The sequence below is a fragment of the Somniosus microcephalus genome, unplaced genomic scaffold (assembly GCF_052327205.1).
Source record: "Somniosus microcephalus isolate GS21.2 unplaced genomic scaffold, FLI_Smic_1.0 unresolved_chr5, whole genome shotgun sequence".
NCBI classification, from domain to species: Eukaryota; Metazoa; Chordata; class Chondrichthyes; order Squaliformes; family Somniosidae; genus Somniosus; species Somniosus microcephalus.
This window is the reverse complement of record NW_028225183.1, coordinates 45,292,553-45,308,864: the sequence shown is the minus strand read 5'-3', so window position 1 is coordinate 45,308,864 and position 16,312 is coordinate 45,292,553. Positions and strand designations below refer to the sequence as shown.

Genomic DNA, 16,312 nt, shown 5'->3' with positions numbered 1-16,312 from the left:
ATCCCACACTCGCACTACCAGAGACTGAGAGATAGAGAATGAATCCCACACTCACGCACAGTACCAGAGACTAAGAGATACAGAATGATTCCCAAACTCACACTTCCAGAGACTGAGAGATACAGAATGAATCCCACACTCGCACTACCAGACTGAGAGATACAGAATGAATCCCACACTCGCACTACCAGAGACTAAGAGATACAGAATGAATCCCACATTCGCACACACTACCAGAGACTGAGAGATACAGAATGAATCCCAAACTCTCACACACTACCAGAGACTGACAGATACAGAATGAATCCCACACTCACACTACCAGAGACAGAGAGATACAGAATTAATCCCACACTCACACTACCAGAGACTGACAGATACAGAATGAATCCCACACTCACGCACAGTACCAGAGACTGAGAGATACAGAATGAATCCCACACTCGCACTACCAGAGACTGACAGATAGAGAATGAATCCCACACTCACACACACTACTGGAGACTGACAGATACAGAATGAATCCCAAACTCACACACACTAACAGAGACAGAGATACAGAATGAATCCCACACTCACACACAGAACCAGAGACTCACAGATACAGACAGAATGCCACACTCGCACTACTGGAGACTGACAGATACAGAATGAATCCTACACTCACACACACTACCAGAGACTGAGAGATACAGAATGATTCCCACACTCACACACACTACCAGAGAGTGAAAGATACAGAATTAATCCCACACTCACACAAACTACCAGAGACTGAGATATAGAATGAATCCCACACTCACACACACTACCAGAGACTGACAGATGCAGAATGAATTCCACACTCACACACACTACCAGAGACAGAGAGATACAGAATGAATCCCACACTCACACACACTACCAAAGAGTGAAAGATACAGAATGAATCACACACTCACACACAGTACCAGAGAGTGACAGATACAGAATGAATCCCACACTCACACACACTACCAAAGACAGAGAGATACAGAATGAATCCCACACTCTCACACACTACCAGAGACTGAGAGATACAGAATGAATCCCACACTCACACTACCAGAGACTGAGATACAGAATGAATCCCACACTCGCACTACCAGAGACTGAGAGATACAGAATGAATCCCACACTCACACACAGTACCAGAGACTGAGAGATACAGAATGATTCCCAAACTCTCACTACCAGAGACTGAGAGATACAGAATGACTCCCACACTCACACACACTTCCAGAGACTGAGAGATACAGAATGAATCCCACACTCACACACACTACCAGAGACTGACAGATACAGAATGATTCCCACACTCACTCTACTGGAGACTGACAGATACAGAATGAATTCCCACACTCATACACACTACCAGAGACTGAGAGATACAGAATGAATCCCACACTCACACACACTACCAGAGACTCACAGATACAGACATAATGCCACACTCGCACTACTGGAGACTGACAAATACAGAAGGAATTCCACAATCACACACACTACCAGAGACTCTCAGATACAGACAGAATGCCACACTCGCACTACTGGAGACTGACAGATACAGAGTGAATCCCACACTCACACACACTACCAGAGACTGAGAGATACAGAATGATTCCCACACTCACACTACCAGAGACTGACTGATACAGAATGAATCCCACACTCACGCACAGTACCAGAGACTGAGAGATACAGAATGATTCCCAAACTCACACTACCAGAGACTGACAGATACAGAATGAAACCCAGACTCGCACTACCAGAGACTAAGAGATACAGAATGAATTCCACACTCACACACAGTACCAGAGACTGCGAGATACAGAATGAATCCCACACTCACACTCACTACCAGAGACTGAGAGATACAGAATGAATCCCACACTCACACACACTACCAGAGACAGAGAGATACAGAATGAATTCCACACTCACACACACTACCAGAGACTGAGAGATACAGAATGAATCCCACACTCACACACACGACCAGAGACAGAGAGATACAGAATGAATCCCACACTCACACACACTACCAGAGACAGAGAGATACAGAATGAATTCCACACTCACACACACTACCAGAGACTGAGAGATACAGAATGAATCCCACACTCACACACACTATCAGAGAGTGAAAGATACAGAATGAATCACATTCTCACACTCAGTACCAGAGAGTGACAGATACAGAATGAATCCCACACTCACACACGCTACCAGAGACAAAGAGATACAGGATGAATCCCACACTCGCACTACTGGAGACTGACAGATACAGGATGAATCCCACACTCACACACACTACCAGAGACAGAGAGATACAGAATGAATTCCACACACACACACTACCACAGACTGAGAGACAGAGATTGAATCCCACACTCACATATTGGATACTGACAGATACAGACTAATTGCGCACAGTACCAGAGACTGTCAGATATAGAATTAATACCAACAGCACACACAGTTCCAGTGAGTGACATGCAGGGTGCAATTAAAAGTACAGATAGTTGCAGGATGAGTCTTACCAGTACCAGAAATGGAGAGATAGAAAATTATTGCCACGCATACACATACAGAACCAGAGATTAATAGATACAGAAGGAATCCCACACTCACACACAATACCAAAGACTGATTGATAAACATAGAAACATAGACGATAGGAGCAGGAGTAGGCAATTCAGCCCCTCGAGCCTGTTCCGCCATTTAATGAGATCCTGGCTGATCATCCAAATTCAGTACCCTGTCCCTGCTTTCACCCCTTATCCCTTGATCCCTTTAGCCTTAAGAAAAATATCAAACTCCTTCTTGAATATATTTAACTTGCTGGGGAGCCCCGCGTTGCGAAGGCAATTTTGGGGCGCTTGGTCTCCCTGCCCCTGTGTGTCCCCCCTCTCCCTGTCATGTTCTCTTCCTGTCCTATCTCTCTCTCCCCTCCCCTCCTCTCCCTCCCCTCCTCTCCTCTCCTCTCCTCTCCCTCCCCTCCTCTCCTCTCCCTCCCCTCCCTCCCTCCCCTGTCTCCCTCCCTCCCCTCCCCTGTCTCCCTCCCTCTGCTCCCCTGTCTCCCTCCCTCTGCTCCCCTGTCTCCCTCCCTCTGCTCCCCTGTCTCCCTCCCTCCCCTCCCCTGTCTCCCTCCCTCCCCTCCCCTGTCTCCCTCCCTCCCCTCCCCTGTCTCCCTCCCTCCCCTCCCGTCTCCCTCCCCTCGCCTGTCTCCCTCCCTCCCCTCGCCCACCCCCACCCTCTGTCCCTCTCTCCGGCCCCTCCCCCTGCCTAGCGCCTGAGGTCCGGAGCTGAGGTCCCCCGTGTATCGCGCGGCTGATGGACGGCCGCTGTGGGCGGGCGGGCGGCGCATGCGCGGTCAGTGCGGGCGGCACGAGCCCCCCGCAATTTCCCGAGGCTCGCCCCGCCCCCGCGATTTCCCGAGGCTCTCCCCCCCCCCACCCCCCCTCTGCGATTTCCCGAGGCTCTCCCCACCGCGATTTCCCGAGGCTCTCCCCCCCCCCCCGCGATTTCCCGAGGCTCTCCCCCCCCCCCCCCCGCTATTAAATTGTTATTTAATTCCCTAACACATCATTAAAATATTTACCTTACTTCCCTAACACACAGAAAGTGTGGGGGAAAAAATTGTGAAAAATCAAGATGGCGGCCACTCACCTCGGTTCAGAAGGATAAGGCCCGCCCACACACGCACCGATTGGTCGACCGGTCAGGTCACCGAAGCGTAGGATTGGTCAATCGTCGAGTCACTCGACACTCAACTGTAGGATGGCACGCGCCCGTCCGATTGGTCGACCTCGACGTCACACGGTCGCTAATGAGATGCTAATGAGCGGAACGCTGAACGTTTTTTGGATACCGCGGGCGGGATTTTTGTCTGGCCGAAACGTAAATACGCCTATGACCGGTCCGGAATCGCAAGCTTTCTTTTGAGGCAATGCGTGCGTCGGTACGCTGTATAACTTTCAAACGTATAGAGAACGGACAGACAGACAGACAGACATCGGGACAGACAGAAGAGCCGCTTTATATATTTAGATGGATTGGCCTCAACTGCATTCTGTGGTAGAGAATTCCACAGGTTCACCACTCTCTGGGTGAAGAAATGCCTCCTCATCTCTGTCCTAAACGGCTAACACCTGATCCTTAGACTGTGACCCCTGGTTCTGGACTCCCCCGCCATTGGGAACATCCTTCCTGAATCTAGTCTGTCCAGTCCTGTTAGAATTTTATAAGTTTCAATGAGATCCCCTCTCATTCTTCTAATCTCCAGCGAGTACAAGCCCAATTGACCCAATCTGTCCTCATACATCATTCCTGCCATCCCAGGTATCAGTCTGGTGAATCTTCGCTGCACTCCCTCCATTGCAAGAACATCCATCCATAAAGAATGAATCCCACTTTCACAGATAGTGCCAGAGACTGAAATGAATATAATTGACCCACAGTCACACACAGTCCCACTGGCTGACAGATACAGAATGAATCCCAAACTCTCACACAGTACCTGAGACTGACAGATACAGAAAAACGCCTCACCTACGTATACTATTTAAGAAAGGAGGGAGAGAACATGGGGAACTATAAACCTGTTAGCATCACATCAGTAGTTGGAAAAATGCTGGAATCTTTTACAAAAGATGCAATAACTGGGCACTTCGACACTAATAGTAAGATTGGGCAGAGTCAGCATGGATTTATGAAAGGGAAATCCTGTTTAACAAACATATTGGAGTTCTTTGAGGATGTAACTAGTGGAGTAGATAATAGGGAAGTCTTACTCCAATTATATAGGGCCTTGGTGAGACCACACCTGGAGTACTGGGTACAATTTGGACCTCCTTACCTAAGGAAGCATATACTTGCCATAGAGTGAGTGCAACAAAGGTTCACGAGATTGATTCCTGGGAGGAGGAACTGTCGAATGAGAAGAGATTGAGTAAACTAGGCCTGCATTCTCTTGAATTCAGAAGAATGAGAGGGGATCTCATTGAAGCATACAACATTATTACAGGGCTTGATAGGGTGGGTGCTGGGAGAATGTTTCCCTTGGCTGCGGAGTCTAGAACCAGGGGCCACAGCCTCAGTATAAAGGGTAGGCCATTCAGGACTGAGGAGGAAGACACAGAAAAACATAGAAACATAGAAGATAGGAGCAGGAGTAGGCCATTCAGCCCCTCGAGCCTGTTCTGCCATTTAATGAGATCATGGCTGATCATCCAAATTCAGTACCCTGTCCCTGCTTTCACCCCTTATCCCTTGATCCCTTTAGCCTTAAGAAAAATATCTAACTCCTTCTTGAATATATTTAATGAAACATTCTCCCAAAAACAAACAAAAAACTATTGTCATCCAGACTCGAGTGGTCGTTGGCTTGTTCTCTCTACAGATGCGGCCGGACCTGCTCTGATTTCCAGCAAAAAAAATAGTTTTTTGTTTGTTTTTTGTTTTTCATACAGACCCCAGCATCTGCAACATTTGACCCCCTGTGACCCCGCCTCATTGTTCTTTGATGTAATGTTTTCCTGACTGACCTGTTTGGACACCATTCACACCTTTGATTGCTGTGATTATCTCTCAGCCGAGGTGTGATAAAGGGCAGTTAGAAAGATTACCTGTAAACATCTGGCAGTATTCTCTGACTATATATGCTGTGCCTATATGCATTTCTTCACTTCACCTGACGAAGCAGCAGCGCTCCGAAAGCTTGTGATTTCAAATAAAGCTGTTGGACTATAACCTGGTGTTGTGTGACTTCTTACATATATAATACGAGCTCGGAACAGCGTTTCCTTAAATCTATTGCTCCCTGAACGAGACAATGGCTGACAAGAAGAAACAGCTGCCAAGAAGGGCGTTATGAAAATCGTCAAAAAAGCGCCTCCTAAGGGCGGTAAGAAGCGCAGAAAGTCGAGGAAGGAGAGTTACTCCATCTACATCTACAAAGTGATGAAGCAGGTTCACCCCGACACAGGCATCTCTTCCAAGGCCATGAGCATCATGAACTCCTTTGTGAACGATATTTTCGAGCGCATCACGGGTGAGGCTTCCCGCCTGGCCCATTACAACAAGCGGCACACCATCAGCTCCCGGGAGATCCAGACCGCCGTGCGCCTGCTGCTGCCCGGGGAGCTGGCCAAGCACGCCGTGTCGGAAGGGACAAAGGCGGTGACCAAATACACCAGCTCCAAGTAAAACTCCACGCTGTCCTGAAAGAACAAACTGCAAACACAACGGCTCTTTTAAGAGCCACCCACAATATCTCTGAAAGAGCGACATAAACGCTTCTCCCATTACACTCAAGTTAAACATAGAAACATAGAAGATAGGAGCAGGAGTAGGCCATTCGGCCCTTCGAGCCTGCTCCGCCATTCAATGAGATCATGGCTGATCATTCAAATTCAGTACCCTGTCCCTGCCTTCTCCCCATATCCCTTGATCCCTTTAGACTTAAGAAATATATCCAACTCTTTCTTGAATATATTTAATGAACTGGCCTCCACCACCCTCTGTGGCAGAGAATTCCACAGGTTCACCACTCTCTGGGTGAAGAAATTCCTCCTCATTTCAGTCCAAAATGGCTTACCCCTTATCCTTAGACTATGACCCCTGGTTCTGGACTCCCCAGCCATCATAAACATCCTTGCTGCATCTAGTCTGTCTAGCCTGACAGAATTTTATAGGTTTCAATGAGACCCCCCCTCATTCTTCTAAACTCCAGTGAATACTGGCCTAGTCGACCCAATCTCTCCTCACACGACAGTCCTGCCATCCCAGGAATCACTCTGGTGAACCTTCGCTGCACTCCCTCCATGGCAAGTATATCCTTTATTAGGTAATATTGTTTGGTGATGCCTTGGATGATGTCACCAAGGACTTTACGGTGGCGCTCGGCTCCGCCCTTTTCCCAGTCCATTTCCTTATTTTGCACTTCCAGACCTGACAATTCTTATTCAGGCATATAAAATGAATGATAAAGTCTCGCCGTCCTGGTGAATTCATGAAGCCAGCCCGGATCTGATTGAGAAAGGCAGAGTGTGAGAGAGGCTGGGAGGAGACAGAATCAGAGTGACAGACAGAGCAGGGACAGCGTCCTCTGAGCTTCATCGTTCCTCGAACTACTGCTCTCGCCGCATCCTGAGATCCACGCTCAACGCCATGCGGCGCCACATGAACACACTCGACTTCTCTCTTCAGCAACACCGGCGCACTCTATCTCAAAGCTGCCCAGGTCCACAGTTCCATTTCATCCTTCGACTCATCCGACGCTTCAACAAAAAACTTTTCTTCTTCCTTTCCGATGTCAAGGATCGCAAGCTTCATCAACTCTTGGACACCAACGCCCCTCCGGAACCTTCTTCCCCTTCACTTTCCTCTGACCCCCCTTCTCCCAATCCCACCCCCTGCCGCGTTTTCACTATCCCCTCTGACCTTCCACTCTCTGACCCTGAACGATCAGTCCTCAGCAAAGGCCTGAGCTTCACCCCCTTACGCCCCCACCTCAATAAATTTCGAGCTCGGCCCGATGTTGAGCTCTTTTTCCGCCGCCTTCGTCTCCGTGCCCACTTCACTGGCCAGGAGTCTTCCCCCCGCACAACTGACCCTTTCTCCCGCTTGCAGAATTCCCGTTCTACCTGGACCCCTCCCCCTGGCCTCTTACCCTCTCTAGATCTTTTCATCGCTAACTGTCGCCGTGACATCGGCCGTCTCCATTTCTCTGCTCCCCTCACTCACTCCAACCTACCTCCCTCTGAACATGCAGCACTCCATTCTCTTAGATCCAACCCTGACATTGTCATTAAACCCGCTGACAAGGGTGGTGCTGTTGTTGTTTGGCGTACTGACCTCTACCTAGCGGAAGCTGAACGCCAACTCTCCGACACCTCCTCCTACCTCCACCTGGACCATGACCCCACGACCGAACATCAAACCACCGTTTCCAAGACTGTCACTGACCTCATCTCCTCTGGAGATCTTCCCCCCGCGGCCACCAACCTCGTAGTTCCCCAACCCCGCACAGCCCGCTTCTACCTCCTTCCCAAGATCCACAAGCAGGACTGCCCTGGTAGACCCATCGTTTCAGCCTGTTCTTGCCCCACGGAACATATCTCTTCCTATCTCGACTCTATCTTTTCTCCCCTTGTCCAGTCTCTTCCCACCTATATCCGCGACTCTTCGGACGCCCTCCGCCACTTTAACAGTTTCCAGTTTCCTGGCCCCAACCGCTTCCTTTTCACCATGGACGTACAATCCCTCTACACCTCCATCCCCCAACAGGATGGCCTGAGGGCGCTCCGCTTCTTCCTTGAACAGAGGCCCAACCAGTCCCCATCCATCACCACCCTCCTCCACCTGGCTGAACTTGTTCTCACATTGAATAACTTCTCCTTTAACTCCACTCATTTCCGCCAAATCAAAGGTGTTGCCATGGGAACCCGCATGGGTCCTAGCTATGCCTGCCTTTTCGTGGGCTATGTGGAACAATCTTTGTTCCAGTCCTACTTGGGTCCCCTCCCTCACCTCTTTTTCCGATACATTGATTACTGTATCGGTGCCGTTTCCTGCTCTCGCCCCGAACTTGACAATTTCATTCACTTTGCCTCCAATTTCCACCCTTCCCTCACCTTCACATGGTCCATCTCGGACTCTTCCCTTCCCTTCCTCGACTTCTCCGTCTCCATCTCTGGGGATAGGTTATCGACCAATATTTACTACAAGCCCACTGACTCCCACAGCTATCTGGACTACACTTCCTCCCACCCCGCTTCCTGTAAGGAGTCTATTCCATTCTCCCAGTTTCTCCGCCTCCGCCGTATCTGCTCCGACGGCGCCACCTTCCACACCAGTGCTTCAGACATGTCTTCCTTTTTCCGCAACCGAGGATTCCCCTCTACTGTGGTTGACACTGCCCTCGACCGTGTCAGTTCTATCTCCAGCACTTCTGCCCTCACCCCTGCCCCTCCCTCCCGGAACCACGATAGGGTTCCCCTTGTCCTCACCTTTCACCCCACCAGCCTCCACATTCAATGGATCATCCTCCGGCATTTCCGCTACCTCCAAAGTGATCCCACCACCAAACATATCTTCCCCTCCCCTCCCCTTTCAGCATTCCGCAGGGACTGCTCCCTCCGAGACACCCTAGTCCACTCCTCTATCACCCCAAACAGCCCTTCCCCTTCGCCTGGCACCTTCCCGTGCAAGCGGAGGAGATGTAACACCTGCCCCTATACCTCCCCCCTTCCCACTATCCAGGGCCCCAAACACCCCTTCCAGGTGAAACAGCGATTGACTTGTACTTCTCGCAATCTAGTATACTGTATTCGCTGCTCACGATGCGGTCTCCTCTACATTGGGGAGACCAAACGCAGATTGGGTGACCACTTTGCGGAACACCTCCGTTCAGTCCGTAAGGGTGACCCCGAGCTTCCGGTCGCCTGTCATTTTAATTCACCGCTCCATTCCCACTCGGACCTCACCGTCCTTGGCCTCTTGTATTGTTCCACGGAAGCTCAACGTAAACTCGAGGAACAGCACCTCATCTTCCGATTAGGCAATCTGCAGCCTTCCAGACTCAATATCGAGTTCAACCATTCCAGATCATAAGCTCGGCCCCCATTTCATTTTCTCTTGTAATTGTTCCACTCCTTTCACCCCCCCCTTTACTTTTGTTTCTCTCTCACACCTGGCAGCTATCTTTTGCCCTGCCAGTACACTTTACACCTAATCCCAGCCTATCACCATCTCGTCTAGCTTCTAATCTCTTTTACTTCTTTTGTTTCTTTTATTCTTTTGTCCAATCACAGCCCTGCCTCCGATCTAGTTTCTTTTCTTTCCAGTTTTGAAGAAGGGTCCAACCCGAAACGTCAACTCAAATTTCTCTCCACGGATGTTGCCTGACCTGCTGAGTTTTTCCAGCATTTTCTGTTGTTATTTCCTCTGAGCTTCAGCTCCGCCTCCAGCTTTCACGTTTCAGCTCCTCCCCCTTTCCCCACACAGTGGTTCAGCCGACAGGAAGGGCCCCTGCGAGCCCCCCTCCCCCAGCTCTGCCAGCGGGGGCCGTTTCCTCTGTGCTCGGCTGATGATCTTTGAACACATCGCGGAGCGGAGATATCACAGGCCCGAGTAAGCAGCACATCCCACTGGGACTGTGTCCACAGATGGGCATTGAGTCGGGGTAAGTTCAGCGGCAGTCGGGGACTGTTTGAAAGAGGCTTAGTGTTGCATGAACTAGCTCCGGAACATGTAGTGAGTGGGGGAAGGGAGAGGCCATTCTCCAGCTGTGTTTGTACTGAGTTAGGTAACATTGAATAAAATCAACTCGCTCTTTCAAATCATTGCTGCTTTCTTCACCCAAAGCAGGAGTGAATGTTCCTGATTCAGTTCCAGTCTCACCGTGTTTGTTGTTCTGGGACAGTGAACAGTGGAAACACAGCCTGAATGTCAGGATGTGGGCAGTTTCACAAAGAGCTTCCATTGCAGGCAGCAGGAGAGAAGTGTGAAAGGAGACATTTCAAAACATCGTTATTTTGTTCCAGTGCGTTGACTTCTCCAGAACCGTGTTGCTGGTGATCGAGAGTTACATTGTCGCTCCACCAGATACATCAGGACCCGGGCTCTGTGGCAGTCTGTTAAATACACAGGCCCTCAACTCACTTTCAATAGACTGAAAACAATTGTTTGTACAGACCAGGTGCCTGTGGTTATATTCCAAGAAGCGTTCCTGAAATTTATATTTCGTCCCTTGGGAATGGGAGATATAAACCTGGACTGTGCCAATCGGATGGTCCCATTCATGGTCCAGTGCTGGGTTTGGGTTGTGTCTGGATGCTGATAACTTAATATAGAACCGTCCTACACAACTGGTGTGCAGAATCTGAGTGCCGCTGTACTGCAGTGAGGTCAGACAATGACACTCTTTGTATCGCGGTTGCCCCTCTACAGATATTTTTATTTATTATAAACATACATGTTAATTATAACTTTATTTTTATATTCTACCAGCACCTGTCCATATATTACAACAAATATTGTTCTCTTATTAATCTCGTATCAAAATACTTCAATGAGCCAGAATAAACGTAATCTTTCCTCCACCCGGAACACAAGGAACAGTGCAGGCAGCTCCTTCTCACACACAGTAAGTACATTATCACTCACAGAGCGCAGAGACACAGAACTGGCCTCAATCCTATTATCACAGGCAGCAGAAGCAGTCAGTCCCACAGTAATCCTAATTCCTACAGTTTCATTATAAATCCCACAGTCACTTGCAGCAGTGGAATAGATGTTGTTTCAATGTCCAAACATATTGCACTGACAGGCAGATCCATTTTCTCTCCCTTACACACACGAACAGAGAGACACTGATATGGAGTCAATGCCCGCTGCTGGCTGCATAGAATCATAGAGAGTTACAGCACGGAAGGAGGCCATTTCGGCCCATCGTGTCTGCACCGGCCAACAGAGTAAAACATACACTCACAGAACAGTGACCGGCAGATATGACTAAAATCCACATTTCTGTACAAGAAACTGGCAGGTTCTTATTAGAATCCACAATCACATACTGGAAACTGACAGTTAGAGAGTAACACTCACTCACAAATACCAGAAACTGGCAGATACTGAATAAAACACACATTCCCATATTGGAAACTGACAGTTAGAGAGTAACACTCACTCACAAATACCAGAAACTGGCAGATACTGAATAAAACACACATTCCCATATTGGAAACTGACAGTTAGAGAGTAACACTCACTCACAAATACCAGAAACTAGCAGATACTGAATTATGTACACATTCCCGTACTAGAAAATGACAGATACAGTGTAAAACCCACACTCATACAACAAAGACAGGCAGGTGTAAACATTTACAAGCTCTTCCATAGGAGAAACTGATTGAGACAGAATTAAACCCACATTCACGTACTTGAAACTGACAGGTACAGAAAAAAAACCCAAACTCACAAATCAGAAACTGACAGATACAGAGTCAAACCCGCACTCCCATCCCAGAGAGTGGCAACAGTCGAGTAAAATCAACTCTCACATAAAAGACACTGACAGATACAGTGTCAAACAAACACTCACATAGCAGAAACTGAGAGGTACTGATTAAAACCCACACTCACAGAACATAAATTGACAGATGCAGTGCAAAACCAAGGCTAACATGCCAGAAACTGATAGGTAAAGTATAAAGTCCCCCTCAAATACGAGGAAATGAAAGTTGTACTGCTCACATCCCAGAGCATGAACGATACAGAGGAAAACCACACTCACATACAAGAGACTGACAGGTACAGAGTGAAATCCATACTCACATACCAGAAACTCACAGGTATAGGGTAAAATCCACACTCACATACAAGAGAATGACAGGTACAGAGTGAAATCCATACTCACATACCAGAAACTCACAGGTATAGGGTAAAATCCACACTCACATACAAGAGACTGACAGGTACAGAGTGAAATCCATACTCACATACCAGAAACTCACAGGTATAGGGTAAAATCCACACTCACATAACAGAAACTGACAGGTACAGAGTGAAATCCATACTCACATAGCAGAAACTCACAGGTATAGGGTAAAATCCACACTCACATAACAGAAACTGACAGGTACAGAGTGAAATCCACACTCACATACCAGAAACTCACAGGTATAGGGTAAAATCCACACTCACATAACAGAAACTGACAGGTACAGAGTGAAATCCAGACTCACATACCAGAAACTCACAAGTATAGGGTAAAATCCACACTCACATACCAGAAACTGACAGGTACAGAGTGAAATCCATACTCACATACCAGAAACTCACAGGGAAAGGGTAAAATCCACACTCCCATAACAGAAACTGACAGGTACAGAGTGAAATCCACACTCACATACCAGAAACTCACAGGTATAGGGTAAAATCCACACTCACATACCAGAAACTGACAGGTACAGAGTGAAATCCATACTCACATACCAGAAGCTCACAGGTATAGGGTAAAAACCACACTCACATACCAGAGACTGACAGGTACAGAGTGAAATCCATACTCACATACCAGAAACTCACAGGTATAGGGTAAAATCCACACTCCCATAACAGAAACTGACAGGTACAGAGTGAAATCCACACTCACATACCAGAAACTCACAGGTATAGGGTAAAATCCACACTCACATAACAGAAACTGACAGGTACAGAGTGAAATCCACACTCACATACCAGAAACTCACAGGTATAGGGTAAAATCCACACTCACATAACAGAAACTGACAGGTACAGAGTGAAATCCACACTCACATACCAGAAACTCACAGGTACAGAGTGAAATCCACACTCACATACCAGAAACTGACAGGTACAGAGTGAAATCCACACTCACATACCAGAAACTGACAGGTACAGGGTAAAATCCACACTCACATAACAGAAACTTACAGGTACAGAGTGAAATCCATACTCACATACCAGAAATTCACAGGTATAGGGTAAAATCCACACTCACATAACAGAAACTGACAGGTACAGAGTGAAATCCACACTCACATACCAGAAACTGACAGGTACAGAGTGAAATCCATACTCACATACCAGAAACTCACAGGTACAGAGTGAAATCCACACTCACATACCAGAAACTGACAGGTACAGAGTGAAATCCATACTCACATACCAGAAACTCACAGGTACAGGGAAAAATCCACACTCACATAACAGAAACTGACAGGTACAGAGTGAAATCCACACTCACATACCAGAAACTCACAGGTACAGAGTAAAATCCACACTCCCATAACAGAAACTGACAGGTACAGAGTGAAATCCACACTCACATACCAGAAACTCACAGGTATAGGGTAAAATCCACACTCCCATAACAGAAACTGACAGGTACAGAGTGAAATCCATACTCACATACCAGAGACTGACAGGTGCAGAGTGAAATCCATACTCACATAGCAGAAACTCACAGGTATAGGGTAAAATCCACACTCCCATAACAGAAACTGACAGGTACAGAGTGAAATCCACACTCACATACCAGAAACTCACAGGTATAGGGTAAAATCCACACTCCCATACCAGAGACTGACAGGTACAGAGTGAAATCCACACTCACATACCAGAGACTGACAGGTACAGAGTGAAATCCATACTCACATACCAGAAACTCACAGGTATAGGGTAAAATCCACACTCCCATACCAGAGACTGACAGGTACAGAGTGAAATCCACACTCACATACCAGAGACTGACAGGTACAGAGTGAAATCCATACTCACATACCAGAAACTCACAGGTATAGGGTATAATCCACACTCACATACCAGAGACTGACAGGTACAGAGTGAAATCCATACTCACATACCAGAAACTCACAGGAAAAGGGTAAGATCCACACTCACATAACAGAAACTGACAGGTACAGAGTGAAATCCATGCTCACATACCAGAAACTCACAGGTATAGGGTAAAATCCACACTCACATACAAGAGAATGACAGGTACAGAGTGAAATCCATACTCACATACCAGAAACTCACAGGTATAGGGTAAAATCCACACTCCCATACCAGAGACTGACAGGTACAGAGTGAAATCCACACTCACATACCAGAAACTCACAGGTATAGGGTAAAATCCACACTCACATACCAGAAACTGACAGGTACAGAGTGAAATCCATACTCACATACCAGAAACTCACAGGTATAGGGTAAAATCCACACTCACATAACAGAAACTGACAGGTACAGAGTGAAATCCACACTCACATACCAGAAACTGACAGGTACAGAGGGAAATCCATACTCACATACCAGAAACTCACAGGTATAGGGTAAAATCCACACTCCCATAACAGAAACTGACAGGTACAGAGTGAAATCCACACTCACATACCAGAAACTCACAGGTATAGGGTAAGATCCACACTCACATAACAGAGACTGACAGGTACAGAGTGAAATCCATACTCACATACCAGAAACTCACAGGTATAGGGTAAAATCCACACTCCATACCAGAGACTGACAGGTACAGAGTGAAATCCATACTCACATACCAGAAACTCACAGGTATAGGGTAAAATCCACACTCACATAACAGAAACTGACAGGTACAGAGTGAAATCCACACTCACATACCAGAAACTCACAGGTATAGGGTAAAATCCACACTCACATACCAGAAACTGACAGGTACAGAGTGAAATCCATACTCACATACCAGAAACTCACAGGTATAGGGTAAAATCCACACTCACATACCAGAGACTGACAGGTACAGAGTGAAATCCATACTCACATACCAGAAACTCACAGGTATAGGGTAAGATCCACACTCACATAACAGAGACTGACAGGTACAGAGTGAAATCCATACTCACATACCAGAAACTCACAGGTATAGGGTAAAATCCACACTCACATACCAGAAACTGACAGGTACAGAGTGAAATCCACACTCACATACCAGAAACTCACAGGTATAGGGTAAAATCCACACTCACATACCAGAGACTGACAGGTACACAGTGAAATCCACACTCACATACCAGAAACTCACAGGTTTAGGGTAAAATCCACACTCCCATAACAGAAACTGACAGGTACAGAGTGAAATCCATACTCACATACCAGAAACTCACAGGTATAGGGTAAAATCCACAATCCCATACCAGAAACTCACAGGTACAGAGTGAAATCCATACTCACATACCAGAAACTCACAGGTATAGGGTAAAATCCACACTCACATACCAGAGACTGACAGGTACAGAGTGTAATCCATACTCACATACCAGAAACGCACAGGTATAGGGTAAAATCCACACTCACATACCAGAGACTGACAGGTACAGAGTGAAATCCATACTCACATACCAGAAACTCACAGGTATAGGGTAAAATCCACACTCACATACCAGAAACTCACAGGTATAGGGTGAAATCCACACTCACATAACAGAAACTGACAGGTACAGAGTGAAATCCATACTCACATACTAGAAACTCACAGGTATAGGGTAAAATCCACACTCCCATAACAGAAACTGACAGGTACAGAGTGAAATCCATACTCACATACCAGAAACTCACAGGTATAGGGTAAAATCCACACTCACATACCAGAGACTGGCAGGTACAGAGTGAAATCCACACTCACATACCAGAAACTCACAGGTATAGGGTAAGATCCACACTCACATAACAGAGACTGACAGGTACAGAGTGAAATCCATACTCACATACCAGAAACTCA

The 16,312-nt window shown here is 47.1% G+C and overlaps 1 protein-coding gene across 1 annotated transcript; it reads left to right on the top strand.

Annotated features, from left to right (window-relative positions):
* The first annotated feature begins 3,594 nt into the window (after positions 1–3,594).
* LOC147088083 (histone H2B 1.2) lies at positions 3,595–6,254 on the top strand. The gene has a single exon (XM_085977904.1). The coding sequence runs from the start codon at positions 5,893–5,895 to the stop codon at positions 6,226–6,228; it is 336 nt and encodes a 111-aa protein (XP_085834030.1). The 5' UTR covers positions 3,595–5,892; the 3' UTR covers positions 6,229–6,254.
* Positions 6,255–16,312: the final 10,058 nt, after the last annotated feature.